The sequence below is a fragment of the Pogonomyrmex barbatus genome, unplaced genomic scaffold, assembly GCF_055798465.1.
Source record: "Pogonomyrmex barbatus isolate J1 unplaced genomic scaffold, ASM5579846v1 scaffold3, whole genome shotgun sequence".
Lineage (NCBI taxonomy): Eukaryota > Metazoa > Arthropoda > Insecta > Hymenoptera > Formicidae > Pogonomyrmex > Pogonomyrmex barbatus.
The window spans coordinates 18,990,156-19,009,454 of NW_028297127.1; the positions used below are offsets into that span (position 1 = coordinate 18,990,156).

The window sequence follows — 19,299 nt, forward strand, 5'->3', positions numbered from 1 at the left end:
CTTTCCCGGCTGTTTACTCGTCTTCGGTCAACCTCGATGAATTACGAAATTCGCAACTTCCACGTCACGCAGTCGGTAGTTCGAGTTCGAATATCTCATCTCTCTTGTATTTTCGAGAATGTATTTAAAATGACCAAAGTAATAAAAGTTTATATGTATTCTTCGGGTGTTACATAGATTACCTTAACGTAAAAAAAAAACGCAAGAAATATAATATTTAATTGTTTGATCGTTTGATCGAAAGTCGTATATTTGTCGCGTGGAAGGACCTTTGAAGAAAGGCGTATAATGTACTTTTCAGAATGGTAGTTACTCTAATCTATCACGGTGAATTTATCGTGAAACGTGTTAGAAGACTGTTTGTTACCTGCGTGACAAATTAACTCAAGTCCTAATCTTTCTGTTTTCTGGGAAAAAAATATAATACATGATGAAAGAGAGAAAGGGGGATATAACGCGAGATTTCAAGCTTAATAACATTTAACCGCCCCCCCCCCAACATCAGTTAACGCGCTTGTAAGAAATTTATTACGAATAATGTGTGCTGTATTGTTATGTAAAGTTTCCCGCGGAAAAGTTAATTGGATTATAACATATTATCATCGGCAAGAGAAAAAGTCGCGATACGTACGAGAAGAAAACTGATAATAACGTTCCAGCAGCTGAAAACAGTTGAGAACAAGATTAGATCGCGGATTAACATCATCGCGAGAATAAAATTATATAGCGTTTCGAAAAAAAACTTAAAATAATGCGGAGCTCATATATATATATTTTCGCATCATTTTTAATCCACTCGCTCGTTTTCGATAACAATTAATCGTACGTGATTAGCCGGTTTTGCTCCGAACGGTTTAGTTAATAACATGTTATTACCTATGTACACTAGAGAAATATCGCTCGAACGTGCCTGGAACTCGGAGTAAAATAGCCGAATGCAAATCGCGCGAGAGTTTGACTCCTACGTAAGATAGGTCGTGCTTTATTGCGATTACGAGCGCGATCGTCGTAAAGTACGCCGGCGAACGTTGGCTATTTCCACAGCGGATGAACGTAATGACACAAGTGTGTGTATGTGTGACGTATAGGTACCTGTTTCCTCGGTCCGACGGTCTCAACTATTACTCGAAGGCTCGTAAATTTCGGACTCTCGAGCAATCACGCGAGCGTACCGCGATTACGTAAAGACGAGCGGATATTTATATCCATGAGCACCGTATCGCGGTAGAGGATACCCACAATCACTTGGTTCGTTGAAAGGTCGATCATCGACCTGCGCTTTACTCTCGCCTACCTCTAACCGGGTTATAGCGCGGAAATAAATTCTTTATTTACCGCGATACTCGCGCACGTACATTTCGATAATACACGCTCTCGAAAATATGTGCCGTGAGACTGACCAGGTTCTTCAAGCGTAGTACGCTTGAGTAAGACTGAGACATTTGTTAACAATGTTACGAGCGACGTTATACTTCAGGGCTGCTGTTAGCATTGTATGAATTGTTAACGTTGCTTTACTTAGATCGCCGTGTGTTGTCGTCGTTGAGGTGGACACGCAAACCCGGAATTATGCATAATTTGTTTTCTTCGAGGTTCTCGAGTTATTTTTAATAGCGCAATTGTCTTACGGTTTGTATCAATATCTTTTAACTTTTATGAATAAATCTTATCACATCTCACTCACGTTCGCATCTGACACATTTCGCAGAAATGTGAATTATGAACTTGACAGGACACCCGCGTTTTCTCGCGACGTTAGATTCTTTCGAGACTACAAACTATTTTTGCAAGCCAGGGAATCTTTGGGGGTGATTCCAATGGGGAAAGTCTCCCTCTGTAAGTAGGCTCTATAAATTCATTAAAGCAAACCCTTCGACGGTGTCACACTTCGCAATGTCGATCGAATTCCGGGCATAGTCGTCGCGAGGATCTACAGAGTCATTTTTTCGCACCACGTGTCCCGCCCGGGGTATACGTAAGGGTTCGGTAAGTAACCCTGCCCTGGTGGTGTTCGCAATTGATTTATATTATATTTATATATCCGTTCTTTCCTTCAAAAGCGTTAAAGCAAATGCATTTTTTAGTTACATTGTATTTCTATCGTATACGTAACGTCATCACGATACGCAATTATAGCGTGCATAATGTAATAAACTCAGAAGAAGAATATAATAATACCATGTGAAATGACTCGGGCTAGGCAACGATTAAACCTATCGAATTTTTATTCAGAACGCTGCCGTCTTTTGCGTTCCTGCGAGGAACGCTCGAACGCTTTAACTTCAGCTAAATCCGTAAAGTCAGTCGTCCACGCAAAACTTACTACTTAGCTACTTTAGCGGTCGGATAATCTCCGATACTTTATGTCCCTCCAGCTCCACTCTCCCACATCTCTCGCGTGTGTGACGTCGCGAGTTCAAAGCCGTAAACGCGTCTCTCGCGATGCGGTGATGTCTAGAAGGAGGTAACGAAAGGCATGAACGAAAACTAACCAAGAGTCGTAGAACGGGAGGGCGGGAGGATACATAATCGAGAGGGAGAAGGTTTGCAGTAATTACGTAAGAGAATCAATTAAGCCCGCGAATACCTGAAGAGCTATATCCCATCCACCTACCTACCAAGGGTTATTAATGAACTCGTCAGATATCCGTTAAATGTTCCCAGCTCGATAGTGTGGCCTCTCACTCCCCCCCCTCCCATCCCCTCTCTCTTTCTCCTCTCTGTGTCTCTCTCCCTTGTGCGATTATTCGTAGATTCACCGCCGTTACTTTGTAGGCAATGAGGACGAATCGGTAATTAATATTGGAGCTCACGATGCTGGAGGGTGATTGCCGGGGTCTTTAGTAGATGGGCCACTAGGGTGGGTCCATCCGGTGGCGCCGCCCTTGATATATCAAGGGGGTGTCTACGTAGATAGATCGGGGGTTTATCTTATTTCCACGCTGAACACTTAAGTTTATTGGATTTTATGGCAAACATCGTCGCTCGGCGGAAAATTGTAACTGCCGTGGGGAGTATCGAGTTGTGAAATGACGTGCTCCGCTTGAGCGAGTTTTGCTGTTTTCGGGTCGAGGATTATTTTTGTTAGGTTCGTAAAGTAGTCATGTCGATGTAGAGAAAACTGCATGCGCGAGGATTAGTGTTCATTTTAGAGATTGTAGTAGTCGAGATTTCTCACACAACTGCATTTAGATTTGAATGGCATTCTCGCGGTAAACACCTTCTCGAAGATTAACGGATCGCCCAAGTTGTTCGACTGCTTTCTATTTTCACACGAATCTTACGGTCGTTAATTTTGGTCAAAAAGTCACGGAGTTTTTCTCCCTACCTGTCCCTGCACGATCGACTTAAGCGCGCGGAATTTCACGAACCTCACAATTTCCGACGGACGAACGTCGTTATAATAAATTCTGCGATTGTGCAAAACTCGTATCGCGCTGTAATGCGTTTAAATAATTCAGATTAGATAATCGGAGGGATAATCGTGCGTTTATACCGCGTGTATTCAGTTGCAACGCAATTAACTTCTACGGGCCCGCACGGCCGTGATTAATCGAGACGCGTCCATGAATTTATGGATTTCATTTAATATCTCAATGCGCGCCAGGAAAATATAATTGAAACACGGCCTTGCCGATTGAAAGGCAAGCATCGGGAATGAGCCGGGAATTAAAAGGTACTTAACAGTATGACAAAGTAATTAACCATAAAGAGAAACTTTAATCAGATAACGTACTGCGGCGCGTAGAGTTGACTGCACTTCGCCACGAACTCACGATATAAGTGCAATGGTATAAATCTTACGTGTTTCTTTTATGAGCTCACGGAATGTTCGGTGCATTTTATAATGGCGATTGTAGCATGCTTGTCAGGAATATTATTAACATTTCAATCGAAGAAAACGGACTATAGATTAGCGTTATACGCGTAGTCTTCATTTGTCTTTTCGCTATTTTCCAACTATCAATCATAATGACATAAAGATAAAAAAAGGTTTATATCGCGAATGCATACGCATAATTCATGATAATTTTGTTTTTTTTCCCTTTCTTCAATATATAATTGAATTCTGAGGTAATAAAGCTTATATTATAAATTGATGAGATGTTAAGTTTCTATGATCTAACTTGAAGATAATAATAATTATTATTATTATACAGTCGTCGGTTCTCGGGAGAAATAAATAAGAGAGTAAAAGTGAGATAGAGAAGTTTCAGCTCGTCACGAGGTTCGAGTTCGGAGGAAGACACGTTCCGCTGACACATGTGCAAAACGTCTCCTCGACATCGGCGAGGCCTCTGGAGCAAAATGACGTAACGATACCTCGCTAACGACGTAAGCGAGATCCTCGACGAGCGAGATCCTCCACGTCGATCTACAAAGAAACGCAGGAGGATGCCATCCTAATCGCTCGAGCACGGAGCAGAGTCGATCACACGCATATATACGTGTGCATCACACGTATATACGTATATTCACGGCCTCTTCTTCTTCCGCGCGCACCTTTATCTCTCCCTCGCTCTAACGACCAGTCAGTCACTCCGGGATAAATTATAGCCGTACGGAAGGAACAGAGGCCGGTTTTTCGGGCCCAGTAGTGTGGGTGGGCCCGTCGTGTCTTCTCGAGCGCGTGTGCGCGTACGTACACGCATACGCGTACGCGCGAGATAATGCGTGCGCGCATCGGGAGAGTACACGCTTACGTGGTATCGTGTCGCGCGATAGTCCCGAGCAACAAATTTCCACCTGACTACCGGCTAACGATTTCAGCGTGTGATCATCCGCGATCGGATATTTTTGATCTTGCCAGCGGCTTTTTGTTTCGCCTTCCCGCGAAACCCGCCCGACCGGTTACGACTACTTTCCTCCCGATTAAAGTTACCTTATCCTTTTCGCTTCCCGGTAATACGTCATCCGTCATTGCGCGCGCCGATCTTGTCGCACTGTCAGCGACACGTGAAATACGCATAGCTCGGTGTCGATGATGCAAGCGACGTTTCTTGCGCCGCCGCGTTTTTCGCGTCGCCGCCGCAATTTTGTTCGATGGTATGCCCGTGATAATTGACGAAAGGAAGGTGTTCCTACGTGCCGCGGGACGTTACTCGGATTCCAGCTACCCGAACTAACCATTTCTTCCTGTACGATTGAGTACCCGTTCGCGGAAAAGCGAGGCTGAAACAATTTTATCACCGCGATATGCGTGTTTTATACCTATCGTTGTTGTAATCATCCGATTTTTTAATTGTAAAAAATGAAGATTATTATCTTCTTATTCAACTTTACTGGAAATAAAATTGAGAGCTTATTGAGAAGCTAACCAAATCATATATCATCGTGTAGAACTATAAATCGCATTTTTATCAATACATATCTCCTTAGATTTGTAGGGTAATTTAATTATTTTCTAAGAAAACATGATTCTCCACTTGTCTGTCCTACGTTTAATTACATGTGTGACATGCAAAATGTTACGTGTATCATATACGCTGTATTTTATATTACACATCATCTATGGGGACTATAGGATATATTTTCTTTTACAAAATGTACATATGCATTGTATGCTATAACTGAAATAAGAGCAATTGAAAGGCAATTGGTCACGCTATGTGTAAATGTCACTCGTGAACAAATAGTATAGACATTAAGATATAATGGCATTTTTATTGCAGGTTGTAATAATTGACAGTTCGACCGTAATGCACGATTATGTCCACGCTCGCGTTTGATAATGAAGAAAAATGTCGTTATCGTAGAGTAACACGTATTTTTCTAGATATTGTCATTACAGATCGCTCTTGCGTGCGAAGGTGCGCCAAAACGCGTATGCTTTGTATCTGCCTATTGCTAATAATTTTCTCAATCTCGTTAACAATGAAACACGCAACACTTTGCTGGCGCACGCAAATGAATGGAGCATCGTACGATTGCGACGCGATCCGGCATTTTTGACTCCGCTCGTCTTCCACGAAGTCGTCCGACCGGTTGCCTCCTGCCTTCCATAAATATTCTACCCCTCGTCGTAATGATGTCATCCATTACCACTACCGCAGTCTTTTTTATCGCATTATCGATAAACGAAATATAGATATTTCCAAGGTGAATGGTAATTAATATGATAACTTGAATTAAATACGATCTGAAGTACCCGATCGTTTTTCTTTCCCTCGCTACCTTACCGCTTTTCGAAGTCGTCGATAAAAATTTATTCGCGGCATGTCAAATTTGAAAACGGAAGTCTATAAATCTTATATTTACGATTTAAAACGGTTTCCGCTTTACGCGCGGGAAATTAAAATCTTTCGCCTCGGCAAAGAAATCGGGAAGTTCGTACAATTTAGAACGTATGGTTTATATGCTCGTACATTCTACGCTCTCGCATAATTAGGCTTATATAAACGTCAACGTGTACTACACGAGATACTAATACTCGATTCCACGTGGGCGTAAACAAGTCCGATTATCTTTCTCACCGGAGGCAAACGCGACGCCGCGTGCCTCCGATGCGTGTCGTAGTATCGAGCGATTCACCTATCCGACCATTTATAAATTTATGAATCCCGTACGGAATGGCGACGTTAGAGAGCCCGCAATCTCGAGGCGCAACCTCGCGCCGCAACGACGACAAGACGTGTACTTCCTTAATGCAGTTGTCACGCGCAAGAAGGAAAGCAGTCAGAGGCGGCAGACAGATCTTTCGAAAAAGAAAGAGAGAAAGCCACGGTTTTTCTGACTCGCTGCTAATAATTTACCGAATCTCCCGACGGTGTGCCATCGTGTCGTCGTGGCGCCCCACGGAAATACCGCGAGCCTGAAGAATTCGTGCCCACCCACATAAACGTGTACACAAGTCCCCCTCTTTCGACGCAATGGTACCGCACAATGGTACTCTGGTCCTGTGAATGAACGAGCGAGCTTACGTATCTGTAATAAGGAGAAGACGCGTTCATCATGTCGGGGCTCGTTGACGACAAGACCACTTCCGGTCCGCGTTTGCGCGCTCGATCGCTTCCTCGTGTCGCGAGATCGTTTCTGCGAGGTACCAGGAATATGACTGACGTCACGTGTTGGATGGTCAATCGCGTCCATGCCCATGTGAAATACTTAGTCTCATTTCAAGAATAAAAGAGGGCTTTGTTGCGTACTGTCATTAGCACATTACTCGTTTATCTTTTACGAGTGACAGCAAGTACAATTATGATTGATAACTTGTAATTGTTAAAGTGACTAAAGGGATTAAAGTATTTAGAAGCGTCAGACACAAATTCGTCTGACGCATCTTACCTATAGCGTTACACAAAAGATTTAAATAAAACAATTTTGTTTATTATTACGTTTAATTGCTTAGAAATGAGGGAAGAAAAGGATGAATTTCTTGTATGACTGTAATGTATGTATCGAATATTGCGACTAGCTAGGACTGGTTTCCCGCGGCTCCTAATAAAGTAACTTAATGCACGGCTGGTACACGCGCGGCTAAACGGACGATTTTCATTTTATACAATGAGCACAAATGAGAGAACATGTTCGATACGTGTAAAACTATTGCAGCGTAATGTAAGCGTATTATAGTATAAGTCGTTGTGACATATTCGGTGACTTACGTGATTGCGGATTGAATTAGCTGCGCCCAGTATTATAAAACATGGAGAGTAAAGACGCGATCATTATGTCGTAGTCTTGGAGCGATGACAGATCCACTTTCGTGATCTAAGCACTTTCTCCTCTCGTGAATTATTCGCCATCAAGTGCTTGACGTGTTTCCTTCGAATGGCTGCGAAAAGCGCCAATGCCGCCTTCCATAAAGGTTACCCAGGCGTTCGATATAAACGTGAATAGGTCTCTGAGCGGGCTTTTAAAAATATTTTAGAAAGCGAAAATTCCTTGAATTGATAATATTTATTCGGGTTCAATCGACGTTGTCATGTCCACGTCATTGTCAAACATCAAGCGTAAATTTGTGCTGCCATTGTTGGCGACAACGGCCATTTAAAGCGCGTCCGTTATTCCGGCGTGCATTCACGACCAGTTTCGATGTGTTCGTACGAGATCAGAGAGGTGATTGATGTCCTCCAGAAGGCACAATCTACCAAGCGCGAAGGAAGGAAGCGTACTACTGTCTTCAACCGGACAATTTGAAAAATTTAATTTAACAAGCAAGGATTTATTTTGCCATTTGTAGTTTCATTTTAAGAGTTTTGCCGTGATCAACGTGCATTGTTAAATGCAAAAAAATTAGAATTTGAATGATGAAGAAAATATAAAATTATATAATTTTTCTTTTATTTTTCTATATATTACTAAAATTAATAAATATAGAATTCGATGGCTATCATCATCAACGATGCAACGGGATAAATATGTACTGTTTCGCGACGTAAAGCTGCAATTGTAATCAAGCAACGGTAATCATTGAACGCGATTCTCCGAACGAACCATTTTTAAATGGAGCTTCCACGAATTTATTACATGTGTCCATGCTTCGGGGGTCCTACGCGTATAAAATGTGGTTATAAGAATTCGTGATTGGTGTCACGAGGCGCGGGTAATTTCCTTTCCGTCTATAAAGGCGACAAATAGTTTCCTCTCGCGAGACACCTACACTCGCGTGATCTTATTGCTACGCGTGTAAATTTTGCCGTCGTGGTCAATGAGACAAAATCAGAATCAACGAAGTCGATTAGAAAAAAAACTTGCCCGTTTCTTCTTTGCTAAAAGACCTGCGATTTAAAAGCATTTTAATACATAAATCAATCGATACGATGTGCTATTGAAAATTTGTACTATGCAATATGTTAATTGAGACACGAATTTAAGATGTAAAGAAAAATAATTATTGTCCATGGATTGAAATATGCGAATTAAAATAAAAACTTTCATAAATAGATAAAAAGATAATTTAAATGAGTTGAGGTTAAATTAACAGCTGTATAAAGTTACAAGTTTACAAATTAAATATTACATTTTTTTAATGAAAAATATTTATAATTTTAACACATAATACGGTCACCTCGATCGTTCCGTTTGTCAGAGTAGATCTCGCGATGAGTGTGCGTTTCGCAGATTCGAATCGCGATTTCCTTTCACTGATAGATTCTTTATGCTTCCCTGGATACCGATTAGCGGCGAACTCAATTTCTAAACGCGTAATCGGCCGCGTGTGCCTCGCATTACACCTACGGATTGCCTGTCTGTCAATTCAGAGGCTCATTAGCGGGCTCAGTGTACGTTCTTTCTGCCGTTTATTAACCGCCAGAGATTATCCCGATACATCGATAGGCCGCACACCATCCACCTGGCGTAAACAATTTCTAATTGAAGACACACTCGCCACGTCTCTTTGCGTTCGTTCCACCGACCGCATCTCGATAATGTATTAGCCTAGCCACCGTTATCGCGTCGCGCAATATCGCACGCTCATCATTCTCATATCGACATCGGACATCTTTTAATTACTTATTAACTACTAATATATTACCGAGAAGATCGATGGTTAATCAAATGCCTTGAAATCCGCGAAAGGTTACCCATAATGCGCGTCTCGTTACAGCTACCGTGAGTCATTTCAGTCGCGCGGCGATACTTTCGCAAATTTTCATACGTTAACGAGATACTAAATATTTACACACTATTTTAAACCGTATAAACTTCACGTATATACACGACCAAAAGACATCGGCGAAACTTACGCGAAGGTTCGCGTAAGCGTAAACATTACGATATCGTTTCTCGTCACCATTGATTCACTTACACATTTTACACTTTTAAACTTTTTTATCAGACGCCCCTTCAGACGGCTCGTTACATTCGCGTGTATTTCGTACCGTATTTGATTTTTTTCGATCAGCGAACAGGAACGAGGGAAAGGCGAGCAGGAAGAATAAGGCGCTTATCTCGGCCGACCGTGTAAAAGCTTGCTTCGTGCCAAGTTACGCCCATAAGTCGGTGGATATTTGAATGGCAAGGGCAGGCACATTCCGGGATCACACGATATATACAGCAAATGGATCCCCCGCGGTGCCATCCACCGTCTATGCGATCCGCTAATCGCGACTTGTCCGTCGAGAAAATTCCCCGGTCGTAACGATATCTCGAGATGGTTGACTAATATTGACTTAGCTACTAATTAATTCTACAGTGACAACGCGTAACACAAGCCGATGACACGCGAATGTTAGAAAACGAGACAACGACACGCAAATATTAGACATCAGATGGTAATCTAAAAAGAGAGGATCAAAAAAGCTGTGGGTCTCCAGTAAGACGAATTGACAGTTTTAGGTTGTGCCATGTTTTCGTGTTGAAATAAAATCATTAAATATAAATCATGTTCTCAAGAAGCAATTTTAGTCTCTTTTTAATTTCGTGAATAATTTATACTTTATGTAATGATAATTGTATCTTCTTTCCTGTGAGGTCTGTAATTAAAGGCGTAATGTTTTTCCTCGAAACATTGTTCTGAGTAGCGTGTCTTAATTGCATACTTAGCTTTAATCGATCCTCAAATTCTCAAAAGCTGCCGTTAATTATTTCGTGTCATCACATCGCTTATAGTATCATTAGCAACCGCTTTGTCTTTATTTTTCAGCCGTCGATAGAATTTTGAACAATGAATCTTCCATAACGTTGGGCGTTAAATGACGCCTTTAAATACGTCGTTCTCTATCTGCCAACGCTCGTTCCAGTTAGCCTCTAATTCTCTAGTAACTGTCCGAGAAAAAGTTTCGATTCGTGCGACGGATCGCAGATGATAACATCGCGAACAAGGATGATAATTACCGGAGTCATTAATAGGTCGTTAGGCGAGATTTCATTCGAATGATGAGACGTCTTCAAATGAGAGATTTGTTTTTGTATGCCTTCGAGGCATCGCTCTTTCGCTGTTGTTTTTTTCTTGCCCGGTGGAACGGAAGCTGCACCATGGTAGTTATGCAATTAACAGGCGCGCAATTGACAGACGATTATCTCAATGTAGATATAATGATAGTGTCTCGGCGTCACGAACGCAACTCTTCGTTCCTCAGCGAAAAAAATACATTTCTTTCGCTTTGTAATTCTATATATGCGGACATTTCTAGATTAATCTTTCGAATCTTCTGTTTTTTTTTTTTTTTTTTTTTGTTCGAGTTAATATGCAGATTTTCAACTCTTCCTCAAATCGAGCATCGACTTAAGACAAATACAAACGATTAACGCCGCTGTTTGATGCAGATACAAAAATAGATCGAAACAGCGTGTTCACGTATCTGAAGATTTACGTTATCTGGAGCGCGAACGGAAGCCATTCATAAGTTTTGCAACGGCCTCCAGGGCCTTCGTACGTGGACGGTATATGGCTCCAGCCAGGGTTCGTTATCGTATCCAACCGTGGAGAACGAGAAGCACCTTCGATTTAACCCTAATAAGATCGATAGATCCCGCGAGACCTCCTGATACGGAGCAAGCATACTCGGCTACACATCTATGCCAATTGTACGTATGTACGTATATCCTTCCTTCGAGTACAAAGAGAGAGAGAGAGAGAGAGAGAGAGAGAGAGAGAGAGGGGGAGGGAACAAGAGAAGAGAGAAATGGAGCAGAACCACGGGGGGGAATCAAGTCCGCGAATTAATCCCTCTTTACCTCACGTCGCGAACATTTCGTTAAGACTTGATGTATCGCCATATTATACGCGCGTTGTTTTTTTTTATCGCCGATCGCCTCTTTTAATTATGCAACGCCATGCCAATCCCATCCCTCGTCGATTAATAATGACGAACAAATATCGTATCGTTCTCGTTCGTATCGTATCGTTCCTCGGGACAGTACGAGATTGTTTCTCAAACGCCGACTTTCGCGCGCAACAATTCGACAGTGTTCCAAGTGTTCTCGCGTGATGCAGCGAGATATTATCAAATTGACGGCCAGCGTCGATCGTTAATCACGCGACGATTTTCTCGATTACCGTTTCATTCCCCCGTTTATGGTGCACGTCGCGGTCCCTTCGCACGAGCTTGATTCGCGCTCGGCAATGTCCCTGCATCGGGCATCGCCGATAAAACGTACCCCGCGCGGATTTTTCAAATTCTCAACGCGGCTCGCAGAGATAAACGCACGTAGGCAGCCACGTCGTCCCCTTTTCCGACGGTGCCCCGCGGCACCCGTTCGAGCCTCGTTAACGGGAAATCGCGCCCGTGCGTGCGCGCTACGCGTATCCGAGACCAAGGGAACTAATTAGCCATAACTTTCCGTAAATGGATTTTAGCGCGCGATACCGCCGGCTTTATTGCACCTCGCGCCGTTGCCCGGAGAGCGCCGGTGCGAGTGTATCGGTCCAGGTTCGGCCCGGTCGAGACACCGCGGCTATTCGGCGCGTTATAATCTTAATTATGCAATACATACCGGAGAGAACGGTTTTATTGTCGCGGACCTCGTTCTCTTTCCGCATCGACGGAACGATAAGTACAAACGCGCCGCTTGATCGATCGTCCTCGCACATTTTCCCACGTTACAATTACGGAATACAATTCGCTCTAGAACGGCAACGTGCACTTGTGACAACCGATATTAACCTTATTCCTTTTATCTGTGAATTACAGCCCTTTTGCAGCACGAAGTTTCGTTAAATAAAATAATTTTTCATCAATTTTCTATAATCTGTGAGCAATAGCGTTATCTTGTTGCGTGAGCCGTGAAGAGTATAAATTGGTGATTCGGAAATTTATCATAACCGTTACCTAGTTTAATTTTCATAAGATGTGACAAAAGATTAAAATCGTGTTATATCGACGCGACTTGAAATATTTTAGAGTTTAATGTGAAAAGCTATTTCTAAAAAGGAGTCCGATTTTAATTTATTCGTTGTTTCAACTTCGTATTTGTACGAAGCACTTGCGATCCGTGATTTATCGTCCTATCTACAACGGTCGGTAAATATCCGGTAATGAGAGAGGAACTTTGTTTCATATTTAATTTCCCGCTTGTATAAAAGTCTCGTACGTGCGAGTATAGTGTCGTAGGTAATGTGTCATCGATTAGATTGGCCTATCTTTCTTTTTCCTCATCAATGTGGATACGCATTTAGAAATTGCCAGGCTTGTCCGCTTGACCGTATCTCGCTTATTTGCCGGATATTAATGCACGCAAAACGCGAACGCGCGAAAAGAATACTCGTGAATACGACTCGTCGACCATGATATCAATGAACTCGCCGCACGAGAGTAGCACGCGCAATTACGGTAATTAGATTTTATAGTCGTCGTTTTAACTACTCGCGACTTATCTACCCGTCGCGGAATTACGCGTTGTAACAGACATAATAGGAAAAGGTGATCCAATAATATCTCTCGTGGCAAGAGTATTTATCTATTCGTCACGGTGTTTGGTGTAATGAACAGTCCTGACGGCGATACATTACGATTATAAAGTTCGCGCGTTGATGAAACGCCGTAACGCCGCAACGAGCAGTTTTCACTTAAAAAGAAAACGACTGTTATCACGCGGAGCGAGATATTTAACTGACAAGATACGGAAATACATACATATTATCGCGGAATGTTAACAGCCCGATAATTCATAGATGCACAGATGTAAGTGCGCAACAATTTATAATTCCGAAACACAGATCGCTGTGACGGGATATATATATAATATAAAGCGTGTGCGGCATACATAATAACATAAGATATATAAAGTGTAACGCGAAGATAAATGTATTTATCAATTATATAAATTTATTGTGATCGAATTTTTGCGCAATAACGCACGAGTCTTCGGATCCGCCTAGAAAATTGTTACTCGGGGTACCAGGTGAGAAATGGCCGCGCTTGATTTATGAGGCAGAGAGCGGCTATTTCTCCGACTGCTTAACTATTGTTTCCTGACAATAAGCGTATATCAGATATGAATGACACGAAGAAACGTTCTCTATCATTCATCAAGCTGGCACACGGCCGGGAAGTAAAGTAATTACACGTTTTCCTGTGTCACTTGAAAGGACCATCTATCTGCACGAAGCTGCAAAAAAAACCGGTAATAATACCGACATACTTCTTTCGAAAAGCAGATGATAATTAAATGTCCGATCAATAGCGTAAGGTGCCGTGATACATAGCGGTTCATTAAAAATCAGTTTTGAACAGTCGGATCGTCCACGTGTTGTACAACCGTGTATTTTTAGATTCCCCGACGATAAATTATATTTTGCTGATAAAAATATGCGCAAATATATATCACTTAAATTACAAAATTGATAAGATCTTCAATCATTCGCTACATATCGCTACAAGGATGGCTACGTTTTCACATACATATGTATGTAATATCGAGAAACCCGTCGTTATATTATATTATAAATTACGTTATATTATAAATTACGAGATCATTCTCCCGCGTGTCCAAACGCGTTTTATATATTTATACAGTTGCACCATATTCATCTACCAAAGCATATCGTAATTAATGTAGTGTATGCGCGCTATACGTTTCTCTAATTAATTATTATTTGAAAAACGTGGCAGCTGATTTAACGAATAAGCGTGTATCACACACCGATCGTGACAGTAGTAAATTGCAGCCGCTTTACAAACGCTCTCTCGCACAATAGCGAGAAACATTTTCCTCCAGTGTTAAATATTTCTTCTCCGACTAAGAAATTTATACATTCGGCATTTACAACTATTATACGGCTTCTAATGAGAGATCCTATCCACGCGCATTGGGCAATCGCGCTCGAACAATGAATGCGTAAAAATTTGTTTCGCCATTCGAAACGTTCCGTAATATACTTCTTCGATTTTAACTACTAATACGAAACTACTAATACGAAACCACGAGCTTTTCCACTCTAGACGAACAATAGTAATAAATTTCGATCTATCGTATTATTATGCAGTATATTTACCGTTACATTCCCACAATCCTGTATAAAATACGCGGAATTTCAATGAGACTATAAAATAAATTAAATTGTCGTATCTCAACAACGATACAAATCAGTATCTGCTGTGACAAATCAAAGTTTCATAATTGTGACGTGTTATATACACAATTGTTAAAGATTTCGTCATAACGATTTGGTCATAACAAATCTGTCGTAAATAATTTTTTTGAATAACTCTCAAAATAAACTCTCAAAATAAATTCACTTTGATGATGAATCACCGTCATGCTGCAGACACGAAGAAAAAAAGAAAAAAAGAAAAAAATTTGCATAGTAAATATAATCCAAACAACTTGAACCGATAACTTACCTGAAGAAGGCCTGTCCGAATATCTGGTGCAGTAGACCCACGCTGGCCATAACATCTTCCCGGGATCGGTCGTTCCAGTCGAGTTGGATGTTGAGTTCCCGGTCGAAACACCGGTGGGGGAAGCGTTAGTCGTCGTTGTCGTCGTCGTCTCCGAATTGCTCCTCTCGGAAGTGTCGGAGGACGATTCCAAAAAGTCCTTCGTCAGATCAATCGGTCTTGAAGACACTTTCTTAGGCCGAGACTTCTTCAGGGATATAGGATCCGTGATCCTCCTGCCAAAGTCCGCCTTCAGAATATTATCTATACTGAACTTCAAGCTCGCCTGATGCTGCAGATTGTTGTTGTTGTTGTTATTGTTGTTATGATGGTTACCGTTATTGCTAGTACCGATGCTGTTTTGCACGCCATTCGCGGCGGGCAGGGTACGTCTCTCGTTCTCTTCCCTGGCACCGGGTGACGCTGGACTTCCGGAATCCCGTTGCAAGAGTTTGCTGACCGAAAGCCGGTGTTGATGTACCGAATTTGCCGGTATATGCTGCACCTGCGAGTTCTGGTGCAGATGCGTGTGGGCGTTTGCATGATGCAAATGCTGACTGTGATGCGGCATCAACGAGGTAGTCTCCCGCGGATCTCTGCAGGCAGCGGGATGGAGAACGGGTGTCGTCGCTTGAAGCCCGGCGACCGTCATGGCCGACGGCGGTGACAACGAAAGTCTCGTTACTAGAGGAACGCTTATCGGTGTACGATGTAATCTCTCTACAGTGGGATATACAATTTCGTGACCCAAACCGTGCTGAACTCGCGTTGGATAGTCAGAAATATCAGGTTCTCTGGAGGAGTATCGGGTAAGGAGGTGTTGCTGATGACTGGATTGGTATCTAGGTACGATAGCCTCTTGTATGGCTTCTGGCCGACCCGGGGATGAGGCGGTAGCCGAGGAGGAAGCCGGAGATCTTACGGAAGATGCCGTAGGAGATGACGGTGGTTGACTGTAACCGGGCGGGCTTGGTGCCGAAACATGATTATTAGACGTACGCTGATAGTACAGGTCGTTGCAACTAGCGGAGCTAGACGGCGATGGTGTTGCCGACGTTCTCGTGTTTTCCTCATCGCGGAACTCGCCCCGGCTACTCGCGGATTCCTGGTCGTACCTCATAGAGCCGCATACGCGCACTCCAACTACACCGGTTGGCGTCGGTTCGCTGCCAACGCTCAACACCTCGCTGGTATCGCTCTCGCAATCGCTGTCCGCGTTGTTGCATTCCATTCGTGCTTGATCCCGTTTCTCCGCGTCCTCCGAGTCTTGATCCAGTCGCGAGATCAGATGATTCGATCTGACCTCTGAATCCGACGAGTCCAAACCCATTGGTGCCTCTGGGAGTGTACTCGACATTTTTGCCCGAAACAAACGCACTCACCTCGCGCACAGTGACAAACTTAGTTTTCTTGATCCGATCACAATGGAACTTTTGTAGGCCGTGTTTTCATGATGCCGCTTCTCCTCCTGAAATGTTCCTTCAAATGAATCGTAATCCTCTTTCGATACTTAATATCATCTTTCACGATCTACCTTCTTTCGGAAATAGTTCGTCTAGTACTGATGGACGATGTCATCCTCACATATGTATCTTTATCATTATCCGTTAAAGCTTCACGATTTCTTTTTAACGTACATAGTTGTTCGGTGAGATAGTAATTTAACATAAAAAAGAATTATTCTTTTGCGTGGTAAATTTTTCTTCAATTTTACACCTCCGACGATTATTTCAATCTTTCACACGGGTTCTATCACTGGCTAAACCATAATCTCACTCGACTTCATTCCGACGGCTAGTTTCGCGAATTGTCGCGGCCAGTATTTACATTCTATTTTCCTTCTCTTCTCAATATGTTTCTCGTCGTAGACTTTCCGCCGATATTTACACAAACCACCTTGAACAAATTTCTTGGTCATCTATAGTGTAATGATCTTTAATTAGTACTCCTAGAATGCGATCGCAAGTGTTCTCTCTCGTTGCTCACAAAGCGTATCCTTTCAAAGTTCTTGTTTATACCAGCCTAACACGACGCACTCTCACATGTTTTTGGATCTTCGACGAATTGGACGTTTCCATAGGCGTCGTACAAGAGTCACCGAGAGTCACCGTCTCTAACGCGACGGTAGTGCATTGGACGCGTCTCCGGTATACTAGATAGTCCACTACCGGTACGGAAATAGCGGCTGCGATGGAGATAAGGACGTCAGAGTCAGTGGACGCTTCGAATCGGATCGTGCCGGTGAAAACGTGGAGTCCTTCGCGGCGCTGGTAGACGCGAGTTTTGACGGAGCAGCAGTGCGACGCCGTGAAACCGGACCGGGCCTGGTTATCCAGTTGGTTGCCGCGGAACGTCTGCGGCGAGGAAGCGGCGGGAGGGCCAGCGATGGGCGTTTCTGGGTGTAGACCTGTACGCGTGCACGCCTCTCAAGGTGACCTCGAAGGGATGAGAACGCGCCGATGAGGGACACGACCGTTCGACATCTGGCGGCTGACATGCGAACACGCCGCGTCGAAACGCCCTAACTCGCCCCACTCGAACCGGCCGACGTCTCGCGGATTCACCTCATAGGTGGTCAACGCGTCCCACTTCTTGCCCACGATCCACGGCATCGCCCTACCTCGCGCCACACTAGAGGCTATCCTTTTCCGTCGCTCTCTCTCACCTCACTCGGCTGATCCCCCCCCCCCCCTCCCATCCGGCGTCGCTGGATGGTAGAGGTCTATTGGGGCGGCTGCGATCGTCACTCCCTCTCTTTCGCGCGTACTTTATTCCGTCGCGGCTCGTACGGTGCGTACCTCTCGTTTCTTCCGAATCCTGTATCTGCCCATAGGTGATACAGCCGCAGTATTCTATCCTTGTCGGCTCGTTTGTTGTCGGTGTCTGTTCCTCTCCGTTTCATCCCCACCGTTTGCCTTCACTTCGCCAGTTGCTTCTCTCGTTATTCTCCTCGTTCCGTCTGTTTCGCCTTGTACGTTTTACGCGTGCTCTTTTTGATTTCCTCTAGTTGCTCATATATGATTTAACACTTAGCCTCTACAAAACAGATGATATCATTGCGTTTATCTTGTTTAATTATATAAAGCGTTCTACACATTTTCAGATCTGTTAAACTTGTTCTGACTCTACTAACTTTTTTTTTTTTATCTTTATACTCTTTTTCGCGATATCTTTTGCTTAGTATTTTTTTAAACATGTTCCTGAATGCGAGATAAAAATATACTTGCTAGAAATATTTTTCTACATAAGGTAATGTCGGAACCATAAATCAGGCAAAATCATAAATCTAGATCTGTGTGTCTATAATAAGATCCACTCCTAATCACGGGGAGAGAAACTGAATGATGAGAAGTTAAGAGAGCAACTCTCGCGTGACATGGAAATGCAAAGAGGATAAAGGCCACGAATCATCGGTAGCGATGAAATTACTGGACTATCGATTCTCCGTGATGCATTTTATCTTCTCTTAGGAGAAGATAGCGTGCATGCTGCTCGTGAATCATGTATTCATTTTTCGCTTGGCTCGTGAGGAGCTCGGGCGCGCGTCAACATGATCCCGAAGCGATCGTTAAAGCTCATTATAAGTCGATCTTCATACGGATAAGGATGTAACAGAGATAAAAACCTATCAACTTGTAAATTCCGATCCTGTAGATTTTATATACGCCGGTAGATTAGACCTATCATCTCGCGATCAATATTACCATCTGTCCACGTAATCATTTATACTAAAGTCTTTTTTAAATAAGAGTGAACATTTTGTTTTGAATAATTATCCAAAATTAATCTTGTGAATAATTATTAAGAGTAATGTATTTAAAATAAAGTAAAACAAGTTGATACTCTTGTCAAACACATACACACACACACACACACACACACACACACACACACACACACACACACACACACACACATCACGCGCGCGCGCGCGATAAAAGATGATTTAAGTGAATTCTATTGGTCCAATGAGATCTTATTGTTGTCTGCAAATATACTTTCATAGATTTTTTTGTTTTTTTGTATCTTGTTT

At 42.8% G+C, this 19,299-nt stretch overlaps 1 protein-coding gene across 3 annotated transcripts in view; it reads right to left on the minus strand.

Moving 5' to 3' along the window:
• LOC105427783 (uncharacterized) overlaps positions 1–18,090 on the minus strand; it is a 65,421-nt gene extending 47,331 nt beyond the window's left edge. For 2 of the 3 annotated variants that reach the window (XR_016139782.1, XR_016139783.1), the window contains exon 1: positions 15,231–18,090. Coding sequence is in view for 1 of the 3 variants with exons in the window: in XM_089079109.1 (XP_088935235.1) it covers positions 15,231–16,623 (1,393 nt within the window). In the remaining 2 variants the exon portion in view is untranslated. The remainder of the gene's footprint in view (positions 1–15,230) is intronic. The other variant, XM_089079109.1, reaches the window with a different exon arrangement.
• Between the last annotated feature and the right edge of the window lie 1,209 nt (positions 18,091–19,299).